The 25,248-nt window shown below is 57.1% G+C and overlaps 1 protein-coding gene across 2 annotated transcripts in view; it reads right to left on the bottom strand.

Annotated features, from left to right (window-relative positions):
* Positions 1–2,304: 2,304 nt before the first annotated feature.
* Positions 2,305–25,248, bottom strand: part of NTN1 (netrin 1) — a 203,448-nt gene continuing 180,504 nt past the window's right edge. For both annotated transcript variants that reach the window (XM_055406972.2, XM_055406964.2), the window contains exons 6-7: positions 18,194–18,268; positions 2,305–3,416 (exon numbers count right to left, since the gene is read on the bottom strand). In XM_055406972.2, the coding sequence (XP_055262947.1) occupies positions 3,088–3,416; positions 18,194–18,268 (404 nt within the window). In that variant the 3' untranslated portion in view covers positions 2,305–3,087. The remainder of the gene's footprint in view (positions 3,417–18,193; positions 18,269–25,248) is intronic.

The raw sequence follows: 25,248 nt of genomic DNA, 5'->3' as shown, positions 1-25,248 counted from the left end.
GAGGGGGAGCCACGTCCAATGACACAGGGAGCAGGACTGGCTTGATTCTGACAGGGGCGAGGCCCTACAAGTACACACTTTGATACCCTTAGGGTACGACTTGGCTATGGCCATGAACCGTGGCCCAGTAACCCCATCCATGGGTCTAGTTCATCCACTCTCCAGTCTTCCTTTGAGCAGTGAGACCCAAACATTTTTCAGTTGCCTAAAGGGACCATCTCCTGACCCCGAGGGGTCTCTCCTTGATTTCAGTCTCCAGCCTGGGGTTAACCCAAGACAGGCTGTACCCATTTCCTGTGGTTACTCTGGGGGCAGAGTGCTAGGTGAGTACCAGAGGCCTTGGGGCAGCTCCCAGCACCCCCAGCTTGGACTGCGGGTGACCCGCCCACTTTACCACCAGGATCTGCCTCTCACCCTGCTTTGCTCAGGACAGAAGCCAAGCTGCAGGTGAGTCCAGGGGGCAGCCCCCTCATCGTTCTTCCTTCCCTCCACCCCAATCCTTAGCATTACTATGTGTCAGAAAAGCAGGCACCCCGCTGTCAGGGGCTCCAGACCCCCCAGCAGGTAAGAAAAAGGACAACTTGGAAATCTCTTTTAAAAAAAAACAAAACTAATCTGGTATGTTTTTCTTCAAACACCTACATATCACAACTCTGGTTAATACACTCTTCAAAATCTAGTTCCATTTTACATCCTTTCCTAACTGTACAAACCGGAACCTCAATTCCTATTTCCATTTCCACCCGAGGGGATAGGCGAGGGAAGAATAGGGGTGCTTTCCCAAGGGGGAGGGCCCTCCCGAATTGGTGGCTGGATTCAGAGGAGCAGTGGGCTGGGTTCTGGCTGGGTGGGGAAGGCCACCTGCCAGGACTGACCCCCCCCCCCCCCCGGCTGACTGGTGGCCCTGACATTCCCCAGAGGCCAGGCTGCTCTGCTCTCGGGGTGCTGAGCCAGAGGGCGAGACTGGCTGAATTTAAAGCAAGATGCATTGCTGCCTGGCGGGCTGCTGACCGCAGAGACCACCAATGCAAGTCCCCCTCTTGACGGGGGCTGAGACTTGGGCCTGGAGTGGGAGCTGGCAGGGCTGCCATGCCCTCCTGGGCAAAACAGAGAAGCCAGGCTGGTGTGAACAGAAACAGGACGACTACCCACACAGGACAGAGCCTCTCATGGACTGTGAGCCAACAAAACAAACCCGAACCACACTGGGGCGGTGGCGGAGGGCCAACTGCGTGGAGAGGGCCCTACACTTCCAGCCTTGGGCATGGAGTCAGGCAGCACAGTTACCCCTCCCCAGGCCTATTCTGTCGTTCCCCTGCCCCTTCTCTGGAACCCCTCCAGGCAGCCAGACATCCTTTCTGCCTACACCTTAGGACCAGCCACGGCCTGCCTGCCTGGAACCTGGAGCGAGTGTACACCAGCCTCACGCACCACCCTGGCTGTCACCTCTCAAGATGTGACTATGCCCATCCCGGCTCCCAGTTCCTGACGTCTGTTCTCCAGGCCAGATGCCATCACCAGGGCCAGGATCTCAGGGGTGACTCACCCAGAAGCACCCCCCACAGCCTGCGAGGGAACCAAGGAGGGGTTACAGTGCCCGGTGAGGACCCGTCTCACGGGGCTGTCATGAAGATACTGTGAGGTGACGGGGGTAAAGTGCCTGGCACAGAGCAGGTGCTCGGTAAGTGGTGGTGGTGGCGATGCAAGAGGAAGCAGAGGAAAGCCAGACCAGGAGGGCCCGAGCTTCATACTTGGTGTGACCCTTCTGAGCAGCCAAACTCCAGCAGGGAAGTTGAAACCAATTTCCTGACTGAGAGAGGAGCCAGGCCTCGAATTCAGAGTGCCGGCTGGCGGGGGTGGGGGACCCTGGGCACAGGTCCTGTGTGAGGCCATCAGACCTGGACATTTAGGGATGCCTTCCGGTATCTCTCGGAAGCTTTGGAAAGGGAGCCTAACCCCACAAGGGGGCCCAGGAGGCATCCACAGAGGGGGGCACCAGACAGGAGGGGGCGAGGTGCCACCCAGGCCGTACCAGGATGGTGGCGGGAAGCCTCCTCTGTCCACTCCTTGGGGAGCCAGGAGTGAGGGCCCAGCAGGAAGTGGTCACAGCTTCCCTGGTAACTGGGACCCTAATGGTTCCAGCCCTGCCAGCCCGTGACTCGGACGCTCCCATGCCTCCCTGAGCCAGCGGAGCGGATCCCCACTCCAGCCAGCCCACTCCCACCCCCCCACCCCCGCCAGGCCCAACTGCCTTAGCAGCCTGCCTTCCAGGCCCTTCCCAGCTGTTGACACTGCTGAGGGGCCTTGTGGGAGCTGATGTCATTACACAAACAGTGTCGCTGCCGTAAGCCCAGCCAGTGCCCCCTCCCCCTCCCCTGGAAAATGTCATAAAGGGGCTGCTTCCAACTTTCCAGAAAGGAAACTCTCTGGGAGGTTTTGCGTTGGCAATGCCTCCTCCATCAGGCAGCTCCGGCGTGAGCAGTGACCGACCACCCGGCGTGGACTTCTCAGGGGTGTCCCTGGTCCAGAAGCCTGGCGACACCCGGCCAGGGCAGGACCAGGAGGGGCTTCACAGCTCTGGCCGCACAGACTGTAACCCCTCCCCACCCCCCACCACCAGGAGGATGGCGGGGGCATGGGGAGACCACAGACGGCACGCGGAAGGCTGGCTGGACAGGCCACTTCCGCCTCCCCCAGGTGTCCCCAGGTCGCTGCAGCCGGGAGCCCGAGCGGTCACAGCCAGGGTTCCTGTGGCAATCCCCCAAGAAGGGTCAGGGGAACCAGACGGGGTTTTCTGCTTGGGGCTGCGGGCCCGGGGGTTCACAGTTCTCCTCCTCACCTGCCCTTCTCTACCCATCGCTGCGGCCCACCTGCGCCGGCCCCGGCCGCCCTCCCGCCGCGGGGGACGCGTCTCTGCTCTGGAGGGAGCCCGTGAGGTAGCTAAGTCTCGGCCCTCAATTCTCCGGGGCCTGGCCGCCCAGGGGGCTGGGGGCGGGGCCGCCGAGGCCCCGGCTCCGCCCCCCCGCCCCCCGCGCGCCACGTGCACCCGCGTGGCCGGCCCGCGCCCAGCCCGCCGCTGCCTCCGCGCTAGGCCTTCTTGCACTTGCCCTTCTTCTCGCGCTGCTGGAACTTGCGCAGCCGCCGCGCCCACGTGTCCCGCCACTGGATCACCAGGCTGCTCTTGTCCGCCACGATGCCGCTCTGGTCGGGCGAGTCCTCGGCGTTGCCCAGCAGCAGGTACTTCTTGAGGGGCTTGATTTTCGGGCACTTGCAGGCGATGTCCCGTGAGCGGATCCACAGGTTCTGGTCACCGCGGCGGATGCGGCTGGTGCCCTGCTTGTACACGGAGATGATGTTCACCGTGAACTTCCACCAGTCCCCCGCCTTGTCCGCCTTCAGGATGTGGATCTGGACGGCTGCAAGGAAGCACAGGCAGGGCGTGGGCCTCGGCTGCCGCCTGGGCCCCCCTGACCCCTGCCGCCAAGAGGGCCAGGGATGGGGTAGCCTGTTTGATGGAGAAGGAATAGGAGATCCAGTGCTGGGAAGTGACTGCAGTGGGAGCCCCACTGGGGGAATGGGTGTGTGGAGGCAAAGCTGATCCTAGAACCCTGCCTGCTGATACATCAGCCAAGGTCACTGCTCCGAGAAGTCTTATTTCCTGCCTCTGTTGAGGGTGCCACCCAGCCCTGTCTTTGGGGACAGTCCCCCTTAGAGTCCAGGAAGACACTGGAGGAACTGACCACAGCCCCTGAATTCTGGGCAGAATCCAGCTGTTCAGGCAGGTGCCCTCCATGAGCACAGTGCTGGCCACTGGGGGTGGACCAACGCAGGCAGTACCTCCTGGGCGTTTCCAGAGACCCCATCACCTAACATCAAGCCTCATGACACCCCCAGACACACAACCTTGCTCTTGATCTCTTCTCAGACTGGGGTCTCAGTGCCCAGGGGCCATGCACCCTGAACAGCCCTCCAAGGTAGCTACAGCACCTCTTCTGGAGTCCAGGGTCCTTGTACTATCCCCTCCCATCCCTGCCAGGCCTCTGTGTCCTCTGGACCCTCCCCAAGCTCCCAGGCCATTCCCCTCCCTTTCAGTTCTCCCTTTCAGTTTCCCCGAGTATGGGGGCTCTCTAGCTGGGGAGATCAATCCTGGGTGTTCACTGAAAGGACTGATGCTAAAGCTGAAACTCCAATACTTTGGCCACCTCATGCGACGAGTTGACTCACTGGAAAAAGAGTCTGATGCTAGGAGGGATTGGGGGTGGGAGGCGACGGGGACTACAGAGAATGAGATGGCTGGATGGCATCACTGACTCGATGGACATGAGTTTGAGTGAACTCCGGGAGTTGGTGATGGACAGGGAGGCCTGGCATGCTGTGATTCATGGGGTCGCAAAGAGTTGGACACGACTGAGCGACTGAACTAACTAACTAACTAGCTGGGGCAGGCATCAGAATCCCCTGGACGGTTTGTCACACACACATCACTGGCCTCACCCCAATTTCCAATTCACCAGGTATGGAGTGGGGCCCAGGAAGGCACACTTCTGACAAACTCCCAGATGGTGCTGATCCAGGGAACACACTTTGGGAATCAATGCCCTAGTGAATGTTAATAGATGCTATTTCTGCAGAATATAAGGTATGTTATAAGAGAAAAACATTTTTAAAGTCGGGGCGGGGGTGGATTTTGTTCAAACCACTAGGTGAAATAGTGGGTTACAGTCAAAAAGTTTTCTTACTGCGGGACTTTTCAGAGCCTTTAATCTACAAATTGTGTGTGCCTGCACAGCTGTGGGTTTCCCAAACAAGTGACAGCAGGGCGCTTTGGGTGGTTATCTCAAATCACCAGAGCCCCACAGGTCCTAGCTGAGGAACATTCTGGGTGCAAGGGACACATACCATTCCAGGGGCTAAGTGCAGACGTCTACGCTGTACTAACGTCCAGCCAAAGGAAACTTGCACTCCTCCTCCATCCCCACGGTCAGAACCCGGCACCTTCCCCTCCACCGCTGGTCAGGCTGAAGGTTCCCCTAGCAGCTGTGTAGACCTGAGCCCTCCTGAGAAAGAGGCTTATCTCTACAGGTGAAGACACCGAGACAAGGTGGGCTCAGTGGCTCCAGGAGCCACGCGGACATGTACCCAAGGGAAGGCCAAGCAGTCTCACCTACCCTCTTAGCTCTGGGCGCTGGGCCCACTCACCCATGCTAGCCAGCCTCTCTCAAGGTCTCAGGGAGCTACTCCCAGGGCCCTGCCCACACTTGGTCCAGTACGACGGGAAGGGGCATGGATGGCCGGGCCCTCCGTCGAATCCCACCCTTCTGGGGCGAAGCAAGTGGTGGATTTTCCCATATTTTCATTTCAGCTGTTCCTGGGCATCCTGAACTTTGCACTCCAGTCTGAGGGCTCCAAAGAATGGCTGCCATGGCAACCGTTTCCATGTTTTCATCACCAAGGGACTCAACACTCAGTGTGAACTCGGAGGAGGGGGTGGGGAGCCCTCCAGCCTGGAGCAGTGGCTGGGCTGTGTGTGTCTGACTGTGCAGACAGAGGTCACCGTGGCAACTGAGTGCCCCTCAGCTAAGCAAAGGAGGGCAGCCGCCCCCAGCACCCCCGGGAGCCCCAGCTTCCTCTCCTCAGGACTGAGCTGAATGCAGAATGAGCCTCCCCCAGGGTGCAGCTGCCGCCTGTGCGGGGCCTCAGACACCCGGCCCAGTCGTGGCGTCCCGCCCTGCAGCCAGGGTGGGCTGAGGTAGCCCAACAAGGATGCTGCTGAAGGCACCCTGGAGAAGGTGGCTTTGCTTATCTACTGGTGTTATGAGCTCAACTGGGTATCGCTCCCTGCTGGTAAATTAATACACTGAAGCCCTAACCGCCCAGTCACTCAGAATGTGGCCGTGTTTGGAGATAAGGTCTTTAAGAGGTAGTTAAGAGGAAGTTCAAAGGGTGGGCCCCAACCCAACCCAATATGACTGGTGTCTTCATAAGACGAGGACACAGAGATCAGGACACAGAAACACACAGAGGGAAGACCACGTGAAGACAGAACAAGACGACGACCGCCTCCAAGGAGAGAGCCTTGTGTAACCACTCCTGAGAACCCCCTGATCCAGTACTTCCAACCTGCAAGGCTGGGAGAAAGCAAATTCCTGTTGTTTGAGCCCCTCAGTGGTACTTTGTTCTGGCAGTGCTGGCAAACTCATAACCATTGGAATCAGAGACTCAGGATCCGGGGCCTCAGTTCAGGGCCAGGTGGGAGTGGAGGGCTGTGAGGCAGAGAACGCTGGCTGGACAAGGTCAGGCCCTGGGCTGGCCCCCCAGGCCTCCAGGGCCCATCTCTCCCTGGACCTGTAGGGATGTGGCCCTTCCCAGCAGGAGTCCTGGAGACCCCTGCCTCACCTTCCCTGGTCTGCACCCCCCTCTCTCCAGGGCAGCTGGCTTCCCCAGCCTGGAGGAGCCCTGCCAAACACGGAGGGTGCAGCCTGGAGGGCGACCTGGTGGTGGACACAGGTTGATGGGGCGAAGCGCTAGCCCTCATCCTCCCACCCCAGCAGCACCCTGGCAGCGGGTGGGATGGGCCGGGGGCAGGGCAGGGGCGGGTGGTGGTAGATTCATGTGATTACGCTGGAAAGAGTCCACGTTTCCGCTGCCCTTGGCAACGCCTCCACATATTACACAGCCCACCAAGTATGAGCTGCACACGCAGTGCACAGGCCAAGTCCCCGTGGTGCATACACGGCTGAAAATACTCAAAATACACATTGAAACAGTGACCTCAGGCAGACCAACTCGGCCCCCTCGGGAAGCTTGCAGGGCTCAAGACAGCGTGGGCCGCCACCACCTCTGACGCCCTGCTGGCTGGGGGCCAGGAACAACCAGCATCCCCTGGGGGCCCACAGCACCGCCCAATTGGGTGGAGGCGATGTTGCGGTGGCCAGGGGCAGCTTCTTGCCCACCCTAGCCGCACGGAAAAAACTGGACGTTGGAAAAGACCCTGATGCTGGGAAAGATTGAAGGCAGGAGGAGAAGGGGACGATAGAAGATGAGATGGCTGGATGGCATCACTGACTCAGTGGACATGAGTTTGAGTAAACTCCAGGAGTTGGTGATGGACAGGGAGGCCCGGCGTGCTGCAGTCCATGGGGTCACAAAGCGTCAGACACGACTGGGTGAACTGACTGAGGCGCACAGTCTCCAAGGCTGTATCCCTTACACCCACACGACGCTCACTCCAGGCTAACTAGCCTCAGCCCCTGGGACGTCTAAGCTTCACATCCGCGTGCCGATGTCCTAAACGGGCCAGAACACAGGGCTTCGGGGAGGATCCCCCACCCCTTATTCAGAAAGGAGGCAGATGAGATGACCCTCAGAAAGGCAGATGGTGAGATCAGGCCGGGGTGATAAGAGGCTTGCCGAGACCCTTCCCCACCCCCCGAAGAAAGAGGGAGGGTCCCAGCCCTGAACTGGGGGTGGGGGGCAGGACTCTGAAGCAGACTAAGGGAGTGGCTAAAGCGGATGGCTGGAACAGGAGCCTGCCCCACCTACTGGTGCCTGCCCGCTCCCAGGCTGGGTCACGGTGCAGGTGAGCTGCACAGGTCCCACAGCTCTGCTCCTGTGCAGTCAGTCAGCAGGATTAGGTGTAGGGGGGAACCCCTCAGGAGACACAGGTGAGGCTGGCTCTAAAGGGTCCCCCTCCCACCACAGAAGTGGGGACCTGCAGGATGGAGCAAGTGCCCACAGGAAAAGCAGGGGAAGAGTCTGGCCCTGAGAGAGTAGAGTCGGCCCCCAGGTCCCAGGGGCCGGGCTGCACCTGGTCTTCTGGCCTCCAAGGCCCCAGGGCCCCAGAGCTCTGCTGGTGTGGCTGCAGGCCGGCTGGAACAGGGTCCCCTCAGCAACTCCGGGGCTCACGGGAGGGCCTTGCGCACCAGGAGCCGACCCCAACCACCAGGGCAGGGCTTAAGAGGGCCGATCTCCCCTGCTGGCCCGTAAGTCTGCCGCCCGGCTACTGGGCACAGGGCTCTCTGTCCCTCGGTACAGGCCTGCCCCTGGCCCTCAAGGGCGGGCTGTGGCTCTGAGAGGGAGAGCAGAGCATGAGCACCAGCCCAGGAAGGCAGGGGTCAGCATCCGGCTGGTCTGAGCCATGGGGCCTCGAGCTAGGAGGCAGGCCAGAGGCCTTGCCCAGGCCCATTCCTGGCTCAGCCCGAGGCCCCCACCTGTCCTTCCATAGGCGCAGACCTCTGGCTCTCCTTCCCCGGGGCCTCCACCTCCACAGAGTCCCAGCTCTGGGAAAGTGCGAGGCTGGCCAGGGTGAACTGAAAAGTGGAGCTCGGGTTCCCACCTCGAGCTCAAGCTCAGATTCCTCCAAAGGGAACTGTGCACCCCAAGGCAGCCCCTGGTTCCTTCAAAGCCTTGCTCCGTCCCCAGCTCCCGCCCTGACCCCGGAGACCAAGGATGGGTCAGCTCCAGACCCTCCGAGGACCTGGCACTGCCAGCACCTTGGACAGTCAGTGGCAGGAGGCAGCACTAGGCTGACTGCCGCCCCCCACTCGCAGGTTTGGGGTCAAAGCCCCCAGCCAGGCCAGGATCTAGGACCTAGCACGGCCACAGTTAGCGCACGTTCATCTGCCGGCCCAGCCGAGGTGGACGACCTGCTGAGTGGGGCCTAGGGCTGCGGCTCTGGGGAGTGGGGGCAGGCCTTCCTCCTCCTCTCCCCACCAGCTTGGACACCTCTGCACCGAGGCTTCCTGCCTCCCGGAGGTCTCCTCGATTTATGGGCTGCTCAGATGGGGTCCCCAGGGGCTTCCCAGCAGCTGCCCCTCCCAAGGAGGCTTGGGTGGTCAGCCCTGGCCTTCCCCACCCCACCGTGCCCTCCTGATAGGCCAGGCCAGCCCGAGACCCATCTGCCTCCAAGACGGCAGCCAGGACGAAGGGGGGAAGGACACCGGCCCCGCAGAAGCCATTAAAACCACGCGGCCCCATAAATCTCCCGGTATAGAAAGCGTGTCAGGAGCTGCAGCTGCTCTCATAAAGCACAGCTCTGACCACATGTTTCCCAGCACCACCACCACCCCCCCGCACCCCGCCCTGTGAAGGTCAGAAGCAGCCAAGCAAGACCAGCCTTGTTCTCGGGGATGCTAACCTGCAGCAGGAGCAGATGGGCGGAAGGGGTGTGGATGGGGTGTCACAGCAGCCCCCCACCCAGTTTTCATCCCATCAGGTGGAGGGCTGGAGGTGCGCTGTGGTCAGAAAAACTCCGGGGCTGCCACTTCCTGCCATACCCACCAAGGCCCCACATCAGACCTGGAATAAAATGGGGACCCCCCAACTTGGGGTTAGGGAAGGTTCCATCCTTCCCCCTCTCAGCAGAAGTAACGGAGCACCCCTCTCTCTCAGACCGACACAGAGGTGGCCTCAGTTTCCGCTGCCGGGTCCTGGTAAAGCAAGAGGGGTGAGGGGGCCTAGGATGAGCTGATTGCCCAGGGCTCCCTGGAGGAGAGGACATCAGGAGATCTGGGTTCAGAAGACCAGACTCTGGGGATGTTAGGGGTCCTGTTCCCCAGGAAGACGGCCTGGCACCCCCAGCTCACAGGCGAGACGAGCTCAAGAGTCTGGCCACCCTCTTCTGCAAGAGGCTCAGGCAGGACAGTGGACCCAGTCCTGGCCCTGCCCGAGCAGGGCAGTCTCATCACGGAGGCTCGTCTCTCCTACAATCAGCCTAAGGGAGAGAGCACCTCCCCCCACCAAGGCTGTCCCCTCTCCATCAGAAGGAACTGTAACAGCCCAGCCCACTCCTGATCTGATGTACCCCCCCCCGGCATCACAGCACAGCCACAGCTGCCAGAATGTGATCCTGGAGGACAGCAGAGCCCTGCCCCCCAGGGCCTCACATAGCCTCAGGAGATGCCCCACCATCCACTCCTACCCCCCAGGCTGACTGGAGCAGCCCAACCCACCCACCACACACACAGGGCAACAGTGGGGATGCTGCCTGTCTGCCGTAAGGTCCCCCAGGTCAGTTCCCATCATCACTGGGGCTCCAGCCTCTAGGGGAAGAGGCAGGCACGAGAGTTGGTCCCCATGCCCCAGGGCTCACATCCTGGCTGCAAATGCCTACCTGCTTCTCAGAGGGGCCCACCTAAGAGCCCCCCACCCACAGTCCTGCCACTTACCTCTAGCAAACCCCACTGCACAGAGCAGCGGCCCCCACCCCAGGCTGCCACCTGGCCACACCCAGGACACTGTGGAGAGCCCTGTCCTGGAGGGTGGGCAACCAGCGGGGACTTGGGTCCCTTGTCACCCTGTGAACACCACACTCGCTCAACTCCTAAAAATCAAACCACCCTCAAAGGATGGAACCTGCTTCTCCCAAGACACCCAGAGAAAGGGCCTTGTTACCCAAAACAGGGACCAAAGCAGATCCTGACCAGAGCTCTTCCAGGGGAGGAGCCCATTCTGGGGGTGACCCTTAAGAGCCTTTGAGAAACTTCTGTTTTTAAGGCCTCAGCTGCCTCCCTGCAGGTAACCCAGGCTGCTCAGAGGGTGTGTACCCCCGGGGCGCACCCCCTCCCATCGCAGCCTAGGCCTCGCACAAGCAGATAAAGCAGCAGGTGGGGGTGGACCCCGGGAACAGCAATGGTGCTGGGGTCCTCGTGCTAAGGCTCTGACCCCAGGGAAGGGGGGCATCAAGACACAAGATCCATCCCCCCCTGGGGAGAGGTGCCCAGCCCAGCCTTGCCTGGGGATGGGGAGGGACATGCTCTGTGATCCTGGAGACGGGTCGCTGGGGAGGGGGGAGGACAAGTGCTGCCTGTCTGTAGGGGAAGCTGGCTGGTGTCCCCAGGCACCTTGGACAGATCTCCACCTTTCCCCATCCCCACCCTGACCCTCGGTCTCCTCATCTGTGAAATGGGAGGAGATAGCTTTCATTAGGTGCTCTTCCCTACCCACACCTCCCTCCTAAAAACAGGACGTTCAGAGGAAAGGAAGCACCAGGCCTCAGCACCCACTGCTGTGGGGGCGGCAGAGGTGGGCACCTAGGCTCTGGGCCCTGTCCGTGGGGATGGGAGTTGCTGTGGCGGGCAGGGCTGTGCCCACTCCCGCTCCCACAGCGCATGGCAGGAGGCCCCAGTCAGTGCAGCACCCTGCGGGCTCAGGGGCTTCTGCCGAGCTGTCACTGGGGCCTGCTGCCTGCCCAGCCCAACCCAGTGGTCACCCGCATTCTGTGACCTCAGGCTGACTCATGTCGACCCAGCTCCACATCTGGCCTCCATATGGGGCTGGCACTCCAAGGGGGGAGGTCACATCTGGCTGGGGAAATCGGAGGATCCCCAGGGGGCCAGTGACCCGCGCCCCCGGGGAAGGGTCAGTGAGCCTCTGAAACTCCATGCCACGTGCTGCTGGCTGGGCTGCGTCCAACTCTCCGAGCTGGGGACAGCACTGGGGCAGGGTGGGGAGGACTGCTCTCTCCTAGCCATCACCACCAGCTGCCACCCAGACCCAGCTAACCATCCTCAGAGGGACAGCCCCCAGGGTGCTCTTCTAACATCTGTACCCCCACCCCAAGCCCTGAAGTCATAGTCTGCTGCAGACATGGGAACCTGGCCCCCAGAACGGGGTTGATAACCTGCCCCATGTTCTGCCCTTGAAGGGACTGACCCTGATCAGGAACAGCCACTGACCCCAAGGTCAAGAAGAGGAAGGGCAGGGGGTGTGAAGAGGGGCAGAGGCCATCATTTGCCAAGAGGCCCCGTGTCCCTCATAAGGCCCCACCATCACCCCACTCATCTCATCCCCGGCCTGAGCATCGAGACAAGAGCCAGCAGGCACCCCCTCTAATCTACACCAGCTCCATGGGCTTCTGCAGTCCCTCCACCACCAGCATCGTCTCCACTGCTAGCTCAGTCTCCTCCCTCCTCCATCGTGGAGCTGCCCGTGACCTCCCTCCGCCGCACAGCCAGGCCCACCACTGAGTGGTCATACCTACCCTGCCTCTGCCAGAATCACTAACATCCTCGCCCATCATCTCGGCTCCATCGTCTCCCATGGTGACAATCACCCCATCACCACGGTGACCACTCCTGCTGTTCCCCCAAGGAGACGCCTTTCCGGCTTATCAGGAGTGAGAGAGTCAGGGGTCCTGTGGGGGGAACCAGCCCTTGACCCTCAAGCAGGGGCAGCACCCATTCTGTTGCCAAAGGCTTGGCATCCTGGCATGGGGGGGGTGCAGGCAGGGCACATAAGGATCTCAGGCCTCAGGCGCCCCAGTCTTGGGCACGCTCCTTATCTTGCTGAGTCTCAGCATCCCATCGGCCGGAAGAAAAGGCCTTCCCCTCCTAGGTGTTTTTGAGGACTCACCCAGGGTGAGAATGAAGACTGTGAGGTGCCCATCCGGGGCCTGCAGAGGAGGACAGTCACCGGCCTGACAAGGCCTCATCTCTGGGGTTTCTGCCACCCCAGGAGAGACAAGGTATCAATACTTGTGGAAAGAGCGGTCCACTTAGGTCCCCAGGCTCTCCTCTGCCAGGGCCCATAAGACAGCACGTGTGTGCACACACATGCACACACACACAGCCTCACAAACCCAGTTCCTCCCCACAGATGCCAACAGGACTTCTGCTTCTAGCTGTTATCCTCAGAAATCATCCTTGAAGGATGGCGGGAGGAAGGCGCGAGACCGATCATCTCAAGAAAAGCATTCTGATTTTTCCATTCGTTGGTGCCAAAATGTCTTTCAACAAAGGGGGTGACTAATAGACATTTCTGGGAACGAATCATTTTTCCAAGAACTGGCAAAAGTAAGATGATCTCACCTTTCAGAATACGGGCTGTCTGTCCTCTCCCCCCACCTCTGAATCCCAGGGAAGCAGAGGTGGGTGGCAGGCCACTGTGTGCCAGTGTGAGTGGGGCTGGCTCTCTGGTGGCCTCTGAGTGGCTTCTGCACGTGGATGTGAACCCTCACCGGCCTCCCTGCCTCCCTGGCCTCCGCCCCTGCACCCCCATGTGCCCTCTCCTCCCATCTCCCCAGCCTGTGCTCAGACACTTTGCTCCCTCTGCCTGGGAGCCTTGCTTTGCCCAGTGAGCACCAATTACCTGGGCTGCCTCCTCCAGGAAGCCCTCCCTCTACACCCTCTCTGGAGGATGGGCCACGCCCTGCTTACGCCCACTGTAGGCTAGACCCTGGCCGAGGAGTCTGTGATCGAGACTGGATGGGGAGGGTGGCGTGACAGAGGCAGGCTGGCCCTGCTTCCACGTGAGTTGGGGGTAGAAGCCGAGGGGTGTCTTGGCCTGAAGTCATTGTCAAGAGGTGGCCTTTCCTGACAGCCCCCACAGAAATGCCCCGGAGAACAGTGTCATCCAGCCATCCTGTCTCTACAGACCGAGGTTCTGGAGCCCAGGCTTCTAGGTAAATGAGCCACAGAGCCAGTGACTCCAGAAGGGATGGACAGGCTCTGCCCGTGTGGGAGCCGCAGAGCGAATGCGGGCTTCGTGGTGAATGCTCATGGGTGCACGCAGGCACACATCTCCGCACATACACACTCACTGGGAGTGTTCTACACAAAAGAAGGGCCCCTCTCGGCTAGGTTTTCCTGAGAAGTTGACAGGAAATGCTGCTACACTCAAAAATAATAAAACCCCCCATCTTTGTGCACAACTGCCCCACCCTGAGCCTGCCCACGAGTGCCTTCTCGGCATTTGCAAGGTGAGCCGATTCCCCTAGAGGGCAACAGAGGACTGAGGTGGCCCCGGGATGGGGGGCCAGCGATGATAGCGGCGCCATGAACCCCTCTCCCTGCTCCTTGGAGATGGCAACAGGGCCACGCTCCTGCCACACCGGTAAGGACAGCGCATCCCTTCATCGACCTCCACTGGACAGACCAGGAAACTGAGGCCCAGCCTGGTCCTAAGTCACACAGCGAATGTGGAGTCTTCCTCAGGTTCTGGGGCCAGTGGCCCTTCCCTGCCTACAGATGGGAATGGAACTGCCATCCTTCCAGTCCTGGGCTCTCTTCAGACCAGAAAGGCATGGAGCTTAGCCTCAGGCCTCCCCAGCCCCAATTCCTACCTGCTTCGTGTGGCACCCACCCTCACCTGCTGGGCCCTCTCTCACCAGGAACACAGGCAGGACCAGCAGACCCCAACCTGCTCCAGCCCCCCTTCCCCACGGCCTCCTGCCCACTGGCCACCGCCCGGGTCAGCGGAGACCCAGATCCAGGTGTTCCGGCCACACAGTGTCAAGAGTCTCTCAAGCTGGCCTCAGAGGAGGAAGGGGGCCTGGGGCCTGCCCTTCACTGACTCCCACCCCATCCACCCTGCTGAGGTTCTAATTAGCAGCTTCTGGAACATCCAAGCGCCCTTGCTGGAAAGCTGGAAAGTGGAGGAAATGCGTTTCCTAATTGGCTCCCTGCAGGGGTGTCAGTCAGAGGTGGGGTGGGGATTACACAGCCTCCCAACCCTCCAGGGCCGACCTGCACCCCCGCCCACTCCTGCCCAGCCAACTCCCCTCGAGCCCTCCTCCTGCTCACCTGGCCCAGAGTTGCGGGCATGGAAGGGACCCTCCTTCAGGGGCCCGGCTGGGCGCCCAGAGGGAGACCTGGCCCCCAGCCTCAGACCTGGCTCCCAGCCTCAGAGCAAGGCCTGCAACTGCGGCCCGGCTGCCCCCGCCCAGCCACCCTGGGTGCCACTCACTCCGCCCTCCACAAGCCCCTCCTGGCCCGCCGCCCCCCCCCCCCCGCACTGGGGCCTCCCTTCCCAGAAGCCCCCGCAACCCCAACTCTTGACACTTCCTTGTCCTGCCTCCTGCCTGAACACACAGGCAGTGTGGTGTCGAGCTGGGCGGGCTGCTCCCCAACTCTCAGGCAACCCCAAGAGTGTCATGGACAGTGCAGGGGACCCTTTGGGGGATGGGAGGAGCAGCGCCAGTCCGGGCCTCCAGGCCAGGGTGTGGGGATGAGGACCTTAAAGTGGAGGGCGCCATGCTCCAGACCTCGTCAGCACCCTGAGGGGGCACCCCGCTTCTCACCTGACTGCGGCTCCTCAAATCTTGCCCGGCAGCAAAAATGTGGACACCTGGGCAGTGGGCTGGCAGCAGTGTGGGGCCAGGAGCCGGGGTGGCTGAGGTGAAGTCTAGGAAGACCTGGGTTCGATCCCTGGGTTGGGAAGATCCCCTAGAGAATGGCTACCCACTCCAGTATTCTGGCCTGGAGAATTCCATGGACTGTATAGTCCATGGAGTTGCAAAGAGCTGGACACCACCGAGCAACTTTCACTTTCTTGGTTTTGGGATGGATGGGGTCCAGGGGATAAACATGATGGTGGGGGCAGGAGGGAGGTTGGGGCTCTGCTGGGTCATTCAGCCAGCCAGACCGGGGCCCCACCTAGGACACCAGCTTCCCTCGGACAATCCAGGAGGAAGTCAAAGGTGAGGAAGGGAGGTCCGAGTCAGGGAGCAAAAGGCAAGAAGAGCCCAGAGACCGAGCCCCCGCTCCCCACACACAGCCCTGTTGCCCAGGGCTGGGCAGGGTGGTGCACAGCCAAGGCAGGGCTCAGGGCAGACCCCCCTGGGTCTATAACAAGAGGGAGCCAGGCCCCCTTCTGCAGAGACAGGGGCCTGCCTGCTGCCGAGGGGTGGGCAGGAGAATCAGAGGGAGCCAAATTACCCCCAGAAGTATCAGGGGTGGGGGAGGCAGAATTCAATGGAGGAAAAGAAGTCAGAAGAGAACAAGTCCGAGAGAACCAGGTGGAAAATGGATCCACTGGGTAATTTTAAACAAAAGTCCAATTTTCCCTTTTCTCATTGGAGGAACAGAATGGGGGCGGTGGTTAACCCTTCACAGAAAGTCTCCCCAGTGTCTGTCTGCTCAGAGGATGCTCCAAACTGAAATCAAACCCACCCTTCCCCCAGGTGGCTGAGCTGCTCCTTCCTCCTGTTCTCTGCGGGGGAGGGAAACAAGGGGTAGCAGTGTGACAGGCCGGGGGTCTCCTCTGTGACCCTGGCTCTCTGACCCTGGACATCCACACTTGGCCCCCAGCCCCAAGCCTGGGACACCACAGGACCTTGGGCCTTTTTGCCCACATCCCACCTTGCCATCCCCAGCAGACGCTGACAGCTCGGGGTTGGGAGCGCAGGGTCACCCAAGCCTCAACCTAAACCACCGGGGCCTCTTGTGGCTATTGTCACCCTGGGTCAGAGACACCACTCCCTTTATCCTTAAATCGCCCCAAAATTTGTTTTCAAAATCAAGGTTGGTTTTTCCCGTGAAAGTCGCCTTGGGATACAAGCACTTTAAAGGGGCTTTTTTCAGGAATTCGCTATGGACCCAGAGCCTGGCCGCTTTGGAATGGATGCACAGAACCTACCAGCTGCTCCAGTACGATCATGTACTGGGCCTCCGTGTGGGGTGCGCGTGCACGTACCTGTGTGTACATGTGTGCCTGCGTATAGGCACACACAGGCACACGTGTGTGCACAAAAAAATGAGGAAGTTTTAGAAGTTCTCAACATTCGTTTGGGTTCTGTTGGGCCTTTCTCTTCCCTTTGCTAAAAGGTCCTGACCATTGTCCTCATTAAAGGAGGACACCTTGCAATTGGTTCAAACAGCTGCCCCAGTGAGACCCCGAAGGCCTGGCGTCCAGGCCAGATTGCCAGAACCCCCGGGGTCTGGGAGGGACACCATGCAGGTTGTGGACAGTGAGGCCTCAGCACCGGGTCACTGTTCCCTCCCCAGCCCAGTCCTTCCGGCCCTGTCACCCAGCTGCCAGGGAACCAGCCACAGCCACTCTTTACCAGGAGCCCACCAGGCCCCTGGCCCCATGCTGAGTGCTTCCACGTGACACAGTCGGGCATCACCCCCACATGACAGACACGGAAACCGCAACTCAGAGACGCAACCGGATTCGCCCCAGGTCCCTCAGGAGGCACCCAATCAGGGCAGACTAGGAAAGATGGGCAGAAAACCCAGGTCACTGGCCTTTCCCCAGAGGTGGTCAGGTGATGCTAAAAGGGGCAGGGCTGCTGAGGAACACAGCAGCAAGACCAGGAACACCCAGCTGGAATGGGAGGTACACAGAGGGAGATGGGCAGAGTCGACTTTCGGGTCCAGGAAGAGGGGGCCCAGTCTCAGCCTGAAATAGCCAGGCCCACCGGGTCAGGAGGAGGGCCCCAGAGTGGAAAGACCAGGCCCCTGGATGGGCACCCAGGCTGCAGCTACCTCCTGCTGGAGCGTCGAACACCTTGACCGCCACACCCTGGGCCTCCCCAGCTCCACTGGCAGACAGCTGGACCATCTCCTAGGGATTTCTGTTTGCCTCTCAGCTATCTGCAGACACCTGCCCAGGGGCTGTGAGGGGCTCCCCTTCTCCCGCAGGCCCCCACCCACCCTGAAGTCAGCCTTGACCCTGAGTCCTGTGAGGTCTGGCCAGCCCAGGCTGCCAGCCAGCTCAGGGACCAGAAACCACAGAGCCGGCGCCCCCCTCCCACGGGGCAGAGCTGATGGAAGGCGGCAGAGGAGAGCCTGACAAGGCCCCCCCCGCAAGGTGCAAGGCTCCCGCCTCCAGGGCACTGGGGTAGATGCTGCAGGAGAGACTGACGGGTGGGATACTCTTCCCCAGAAGGGAGCCTGAGGCCTGCAGTGCAGAGAGTCTCTACTGAAAAGGCCCTCAGTGATCCCTGAGGCTCCGGTCAAACGTCTGGTGCATCAGAATTACCAGTGAGCAGTTTAAAATGCAGATTCTCCACCCAGCCCTGGAGGTCCGTTTTGTGGAGTCAACCCTCAAATCGGCATTTTAAACACACCACGGAGCTCTCTCCCTTTCTCCAATGCCCGGAGGACCTCTCTTTGAGCTATAGAGCCTCAGGCTGAATGCCCATGAGTACAGATGAGGGCACAGAAGACCAGAGAGGTAAAGCGACTGATTTGCAGCCACACAGCCCCTCAGGGGCAGAGTGAAGCCCAGAACCCCCCAGTGGCCAGGATGCAGGGCCAGGGGGAGAATGCAGTCCCCACACCTGTGGCCACACACCGCCCCCCGCCCCCCACCACCAAGGAGGAAGAGCTGGGAAATTCCCAGTCACAAGATCCATCCCCCTCGGCTTCCAGCCAGTCACAGGGACTCTGGGACCAACACCCACGCAGGGCCCCCTGCACCCCGCTGGTCACACGGTGCCCTCCCCTCCCCCAGTAAGGAGGCTCTCACTCACCATAGTCCTTCTTGCAGTATTTTTTCATGTTGATCTTCAGCTTCCCTTTGGAGGCCTTGCAGTAGGAATCACAGTCTGCAGGGGACAGGAGAGCACAAACAAAACAATTAGGCGAAGAATAGGCTGGTGGGTGGGGTGGGCGGCCGCCTCCCTAAATACCCAGAGGCTGGAGATACCCACGGGCCGGGCAGCCCGGGCGGCCATTCAGGGTGGGTCTGGCCCTCTCGAGTAGTGCTGGGACAAAGAGGTCCCCGCCTGACCCACCGTCCACTGGCCCCCCTGGCCTCCGCACAGGGACTCTGCGGGCTCCTGCATTGTGCCACCCAGGGCTTCGGAGCGCCACACAAATTCCCCCGTTCTTAAGACGCACCCGGAGCCTGATTAAAGCCGATAGAGGCCTCATTGTCGCCCCGCGCCCTGGGTCTGTGTCAGGCGCTAGCTTCCATGGCGAGCAGCCTCTGGCTGGGGTCAGGCCCCAACAATAGAGGTCACGGAGGAAATTAGCAGCCCATGAAGCAGGAGAAAAACCTCTTTGGTGTCCACGCTACTGGAGTGTGCAAATAAAATGCCCCACGAAGAAGAGTTCAGTTCTAATGAGCCCCACCACTGCTGAGAGGCAGGCCTGCTGGGCCTGCGTCTATAGGGCATCGCTTCGGGGGCGTCCCAGCGCCAGCTGGGGCCTGCTTCCCCTGGGGGTGGCCTGTGTCGGCCCTGCAGAGGCAGACCTCCAACACTGGCCCCACCAGGCCCTCTCCCCTCCAGCTCTTCCGTTGAAAGTGAAAGTCACTCAGTTGTGTCCGACTCTGCGATCCCATGGACTATACAGTCCATAGAATTCTCCAGGCCAGAATACTGGAGTGGGTAGCCATTCCCTTCTCCAGGGGATCTTCCCAACCCAGGGATCGAACCCAGGTCTCCTGGATTGCAGGCGAATTCTTTACCAGCTGAGCCACCAGGGAAGACCAAGAATACTGGAATGAGCAGCCGATCCCTTCTCTAGGAGATCTTCCCGACCCGGGAATTGAACTGGGGTCTCCTGCACTGCAGGTGAATTCTTTACCAGATAAGGTGATACAGTTCCTTTGCCTGATCTGTGTTCACAGATCAGCTGTTGGCATGATGGTCAGCCTACCATGGAGTCCCCAATACATCACTCCAGCACCCCCTGCACAACCACTCGACACACTGGCTCTCACTAGATTCTCACAACCCTTCTTTGAGCTGTGGGGGTTATTCCCATTCTACAGATTAGGTATCAGAGACCACCTGCTAGTGCACCCCAGACAGCTAGCAAGTCAAGGCTGGGCCTTGAACTTGGCCCTGAGGTGGAAGGTCACTGTACTCACTGGAATTGGGCTGGGTGTGTGTCCTGGAGAGGGGACTAGAAAGGTGAAGGGGAAACACACACATGACCGCTCCAGAAGCAGGTGCCAGCCCCTCATACTCTAAAGGGGAAAACCCAGGCCAGGGTGGAGTAAGGAGCAATTTGTGTGGGAGCGCAAGACAACAAGGCCAGGCCTCCTGGGGCCCCGTGTCCCCCCACACCATCACTTAGATCTGTAGGAATATTCAGAGAGCACCCCAGAGTCAGCCTTTGGTCCCGTGGGAGACGGCTGCCTCCTTCAGGGTCCTAATTAAAGTTGAATGAGCTCTATCCTGTTGCCCCAGGAGCCACGGGTCTGGCAGCTCCGTGCTGCCATTAGGTCACCCCATTAGGAACCAGTCTCAGGAAATGAGAAAAACAGCCCCTCTTCCCGCTCCCTAGGGTACGAGTCCTTGGACCACCCCCTGCCCATCAGCATGCCCTGTCCGAGAGCACCAGTGTCCACAGTGCCAGCCCCTCCTGCCACCTCAATGGCTGGGTGGCTACTGGAGTCAGGACCTCTCAGAAGGTGGGGTGTGGCGCATCCTGAGAGGCCTGCAGTCCACAGGGGTGTCACAAGGTGACAGTGACCCAAACCCACAGTCAGTGTCACCCCTCCCCCACCCCATGGCACCGTACCTCACTGCTGGAAAGAGCCACTCTCGGCCACGCCTCTGCCAACTCGGGCAGGTGACGCTCACGGCAAAGCCACTGCTGGGGCTGAACCCAGGCCATACACAAGCAGCTTGCGTTTCTAGCAAGCTGGCTGGAATCCCCGCCTGCTCGCTCCACTCGGGAAAGAACTGAACCCACTGATCACTTTTTCATTATTATTTTTTTGGTCCACGTCATCAGTACTTGCATTCTGGTCAATCACCTGCCACGCCTCCTCTGTAGGATGGAATCTCGGCACCCCCTGACTGCCACCTCCCATCATGGCCCTGGAGGCAGCCCCTGACAGCACACCAGCTCCTCCGAGCCTCTGGGCAGTCCCTCAAGGGAGGGCCCACGACTCTCATTCTATAGACAGAACAGTTGAGTTCAGCAAGGTGCCACAGTACTGATTCCAAGTGCGCCCTGCACTGCAGGCAGGAGGGCAGGTGGCCCCTGGGGCGACTGGCCCTGCACCTCCAGCTTCCCCTCCTCCCTTCCCTCCCTCCTGGCAGCATCTACAGCTCTTCTCTTCAAAGCCAAGTATCCACCTGGGCCAGAGATTGTCCTCAAAGTGTGTGGCATCCATCACTGCCTGATTAGCTCCAGCTCTGGACCCCATGAGACCAATCACAGCCACCCTCATGAACATTAAAAGTCTGTCCCCCAATAACCACAGCCACCCACAGGGCACTAACCAGGCACGAGGCACTGCTGTCAGCCCTGCCTGTGCTTCTAACGGCCTGGTTCCCTACCTGACTACACAGTGGAATAGCCCAGAAGCTTTAGGAAAACACTGATGCTTGGGTTCCCCCAAGACATTCTGATTTCACTGGTGTAAAGGAAAGACTGCGTGTCCTGATTTTTAAAGTTCCCCAGGTAAGACCAATGTGCAGCCAGGGTTAGAACCACAGTCTGAACTGTCTGCAGCTGCGGGAGGTGGGACAGGGTCTCTGCACTCAAGATTTGTAAGGAGAACCCAGGTTGGCAGAGGAAAGGCTCAGAGGAGTGGCTATTGACTCAAACTAGAGTCAGAGGACAACATCAACCTGCTTTGCCCTTATAGGAAATGGTGCCAGCCTCAACATGTGCAGATTTATAGCTGTATCTGGTTTGTTGTTGTTTATTTTTTGTGGGTCTTTTCTTTCATTTCTGTCAGCCAGAAATTCTCATCAGCTCAGTGTGCTTGTCGTTGTCAAATGTGCCCTTGTTACTGTTGTTTAGTTGCTAAGTTGTGTCTCATCCTTTTGTGACCCCACAGACTGCAGCCTGCCAGCCTCCTCTGACCATGGGATTTTCCAGGCAAGAATACTGGCGTGGGTTGACATCTCCTTCTCCGTGGGATCTTTCCAACCCAGGGATCAAACCCATGTCTCCTGCATTGGCAGGTGAGTTCTTTGCCACTGAGTCACCAGGGAAACCCCCACATGTCCCCTGCTCCCTACCAATTTGCTGATTCTGATTTGGTTGTGAGCTAGGAAAACAGAAAGACCAAGCTTGTTAGAACTGTATGCATGGGTCAATAGGCCTGGAATGAGAGAAGGAACTGCTGTCCTCTGGGTATGGTGAATAACCTTCAGAGCACTGATATCGTAGCAGCTCTCTGGCTGCGTGCAGACTCTCTGGGTATGTGCCAGAGAACTGAGATCACTCGACAAGAGGTCCTCAGATAAGGGAAGTGTTCCTGCATTTTCTTCTTTTATCAAATACACACAAAGCTACAGAGACTGCCTCAAGATGGACCAGACACAGCTTTAAAATGTGTCTTTGACTCCTTCAAAATGGCATCTACTTGGCAGTTACCCACGTTTCCTCTTCTTGTTTTGTTCCAAAATAGCTATAAAGACAATGAAAAAAATGAAAATTCACACTAATGCCAAGAACTAAACTGACAGATGACCCAACACTGGAATCTGGGAGCAATCTCTATTAATTAAAGACAGATGGTGGTAGAACAAGGAAAACCTGTCCAGGTTTTACCTCAAGACACAGCTCTTTGTCTGATGAACAGAAAAATCCTGGAAAATGGGGAAGATGACAAGGAGACAACAACCAGAAAACAAATGGGCGGGAAGTGGGGGGGGGCATGGAGGTGCCCCTGTCCAGAGAGAGCTTAAGGAAGAGGAGGAACAGACAGGAAGGACAGTGTTTGCAGTGGGGACGTGAACTCGTGTTTTTACCTAAATCACTGATGCAGGGAATGAGAAAGTCTGGCAGTGGAGACAGAAGATCACCACCTCCACAGAGCAGAAGCAAATTGAGAGAAAAGGCCGGTAGGGACTAGGAACTGAAGAAGGAGCTGGAAGTATTCCCCTGCCACCCAGCTTGGGGCTGGAATGGGAATCCGGCTGTCACGCCAGGCCAGGGATCTGCAAAAATTTTTTGCGAAGTGCCAAACAGTAAATATTTTTGGCTTTGTGAGCCATACGGTCTCTGTCACAACTATGCGAACTGTCGCCATAGCTCAAAAACAGCCATAGGCGATGTGTAATTGAATGTGTGTCAGACTTCAGTTCAGTCGCTCAGTCGTGTCCAACTCTTTGTGACCCCATGAATCACAGCACGCCAGGCCTCCCTGTCCATCACCAACTCTTCGGAGTTCACTCAAACTCATGTCCATCGAGTCGATGATGCCATCCAGCCATCTCATTCTCTGTCGTCCCCGTCTCCTCCCACCCCCAATCCCTCCTAGCATCAGACTTAAGATATTCTAAAAAACACAGCCTCTATGAAGTAGAAAGAAAAAAAGATATGAGGGAAGGCAAGGCCAAGCTGAAAAGGCCACATGATGATACAAAAAGGGTGACACGTGAGAAAAAGAAGAGCTAGAAAAACCCAAACCCAAACCCAGGAGCACAATGAAAATCGACTTTGGAAGCAATCAAGAAAAATAACACTGTAGGAAATGGATTCAGAAACACGGAGTGAATTGTGGAGAGATTTTTCACAAAAAGAATAAAGACATGGAAACTGTGAAAGAGAAAATAATAGGGACAGAAGAGGGAAAGTGGACAGATGGCAGACGCCTGAGAGAAAACTGCAGCAGAAACCAAACAGAACAGAAATGAGAACCAAGGAAAGTGAACCAAAATGAGAACTCCTGAGCTTGAAGGCCAACCTACATATGCAGGAAAGGATGAACTTAATTTCTGGAAAAAAAGAGACAAACACATGCACATACATCTTTGCAAAACATATGAAATACCGGATAAAGAAAAATATATATATATACAGAGTTAACATCAACAAGAAGCTCCAGAAGACCATGGAACAAAGTCTATATGTTGAGACGAGGGAAAACTTCGAGGCCCAAGACTTTTATACCTAGCTATACTGTCCTCTATGTGTGCAGGCCATAATAAACCAAAGACATTCTCTAGTATACAATATTCCAACCATGTATCCTTTTTCAGAGGAATATCTGGGAATGTTTTTCAACCAACTATGAAATGGATCAAAAATAAGAATTTAAGAGGAGAAAATCACAGAATAAACACACTGGTGATATGCACAAAAACCAGCAAATAGAGAGGGTTCCAATATGGTTCTAAAAGTGAAGGCAAAGGTTAGAATAATTTTAAAATGTTTTACAGGGAGCATCAGACAATGTATAGGTATGTATAAATAACTGTAAAATCTAGTCTGCAACGTTAGATCATGTTAACAAAAACGAAGAATGAGGTGGGTAATACAACTCTTTGTCTTCAGTAAGTAGAACACCAAAGATGCTATTGCACGCTTGACCCTGATAAATACGAGCTATTAGATCAAGCAGTGCTTTTGAAAATCCCCAAAATAACCACAAAACACTAGAGAAGAGAAGAAATGGGTATAAGTAATAAGACAGGAGAAAACACAAAGTGGAAAATATAAAAGGCAACTGTGATAAATTCAGATCACAGAAGAGCCACTATGTAAAAGCAAAACGATGACTGTAAACAGATTCAACACCCCTACTGAAAACCTAATTCTGAAACATTAAATGATTGTTGAAGAGAGACTTGAACAAAATTAAAGCAATTCTTTAAAACCTTACAACTTTTAAAGAAGTTGTAACTTTGTCACTAGGTGACAAAGAAGTTCAAAAGTAATAGAAAGTTTTTGGTTTTTATTACATCTTATTGAAATATGCAAAAACTTGAGAAATAAAAAAAGGACAGAAATACATAACTAGTAAAAGAATGCTAAATTAATTCCAAGATGCTGAAACTGCACAGGCCACATTTCCTGACCACAATGTAATAAATATTATTATTAAACAAAAAAGAATGAAAATAAATGAAGTGCTTTCAATTCTAGAAGTTAGAAAATAAGGAAAATAAAACCCAAAGAAGGCATGAGGAAATAATTAGTAACAGGAGTAGAAATTAATACAGTAGGATACTGAAAAAGCTTCAAAGTTATAAATAGACCCAAGAATTGAATCTCAGTAAAGCCCCCAAACCAACAAATACACACACAGAGAGACAAAACATTGTTATGTCTAATAATGAATAAAAGAGAAAATAGACTCATTAGGAAGTAATGAGAAAGGAGTATAACCACAACCTAAAGAAGATTTTATAAATTACAAGGCTATCGTATACAGCTTTGGGCTGAAATCTTGGCCATCTGAATGAAACGCATTCCTTGTTACGGAAACATAAGGGACCAAAGTGAACTAAAGAAGTGATACCCAATCTGAATAGATAAAGAATCTTAAGAAATCTCTGGATCCAGATGGTTTCAGAGGCTGACTCCAAGCAAACATTTAAAGGATGTTTCACGCTCTTCGGTTAGAAAACAGAAAAAGAGGGAATGCTAATAAGATGAACCACATAAAAGTGCCTAAAAATCGATCATTCCTCAACTTTAAAAGAAAAAAGCAGTTTTGTATGGTTTGATCTTAAATAAGCACTGCCATGAGCTTAGACACACAGAACCTGCAGACCACTGGTCGGCCTCACTGATTAATCAGATCTGATATTTTATGCCCCGAAGGCCCCCATTCTCTCTGGACCCAGGGCCCTGCCCCCTGCTCTGCACAGGAGAAAGGGGTGAG

Source organism: Moschus berezovskii, chromosome 20 (genome assembly GCF_049115385.1).
Source record: "Moschus berezovskii isolate FMDL1 chromosome 20, NW_MosBer_1.0, whole genome shotgun sequence".
In the NCBI taxonomy this organism is placed as follows: Eukaryota; Metazoa; Chordata; class Mammalia; order Artiodactyla; family Moschidae; genus Moschus; species Moschus berezovskii.
The sequence above is the reverse complement of the archived record's forward strand: the minus strand, read 5'-3'. Positions and strand labels throughout refer to the sequence as shown.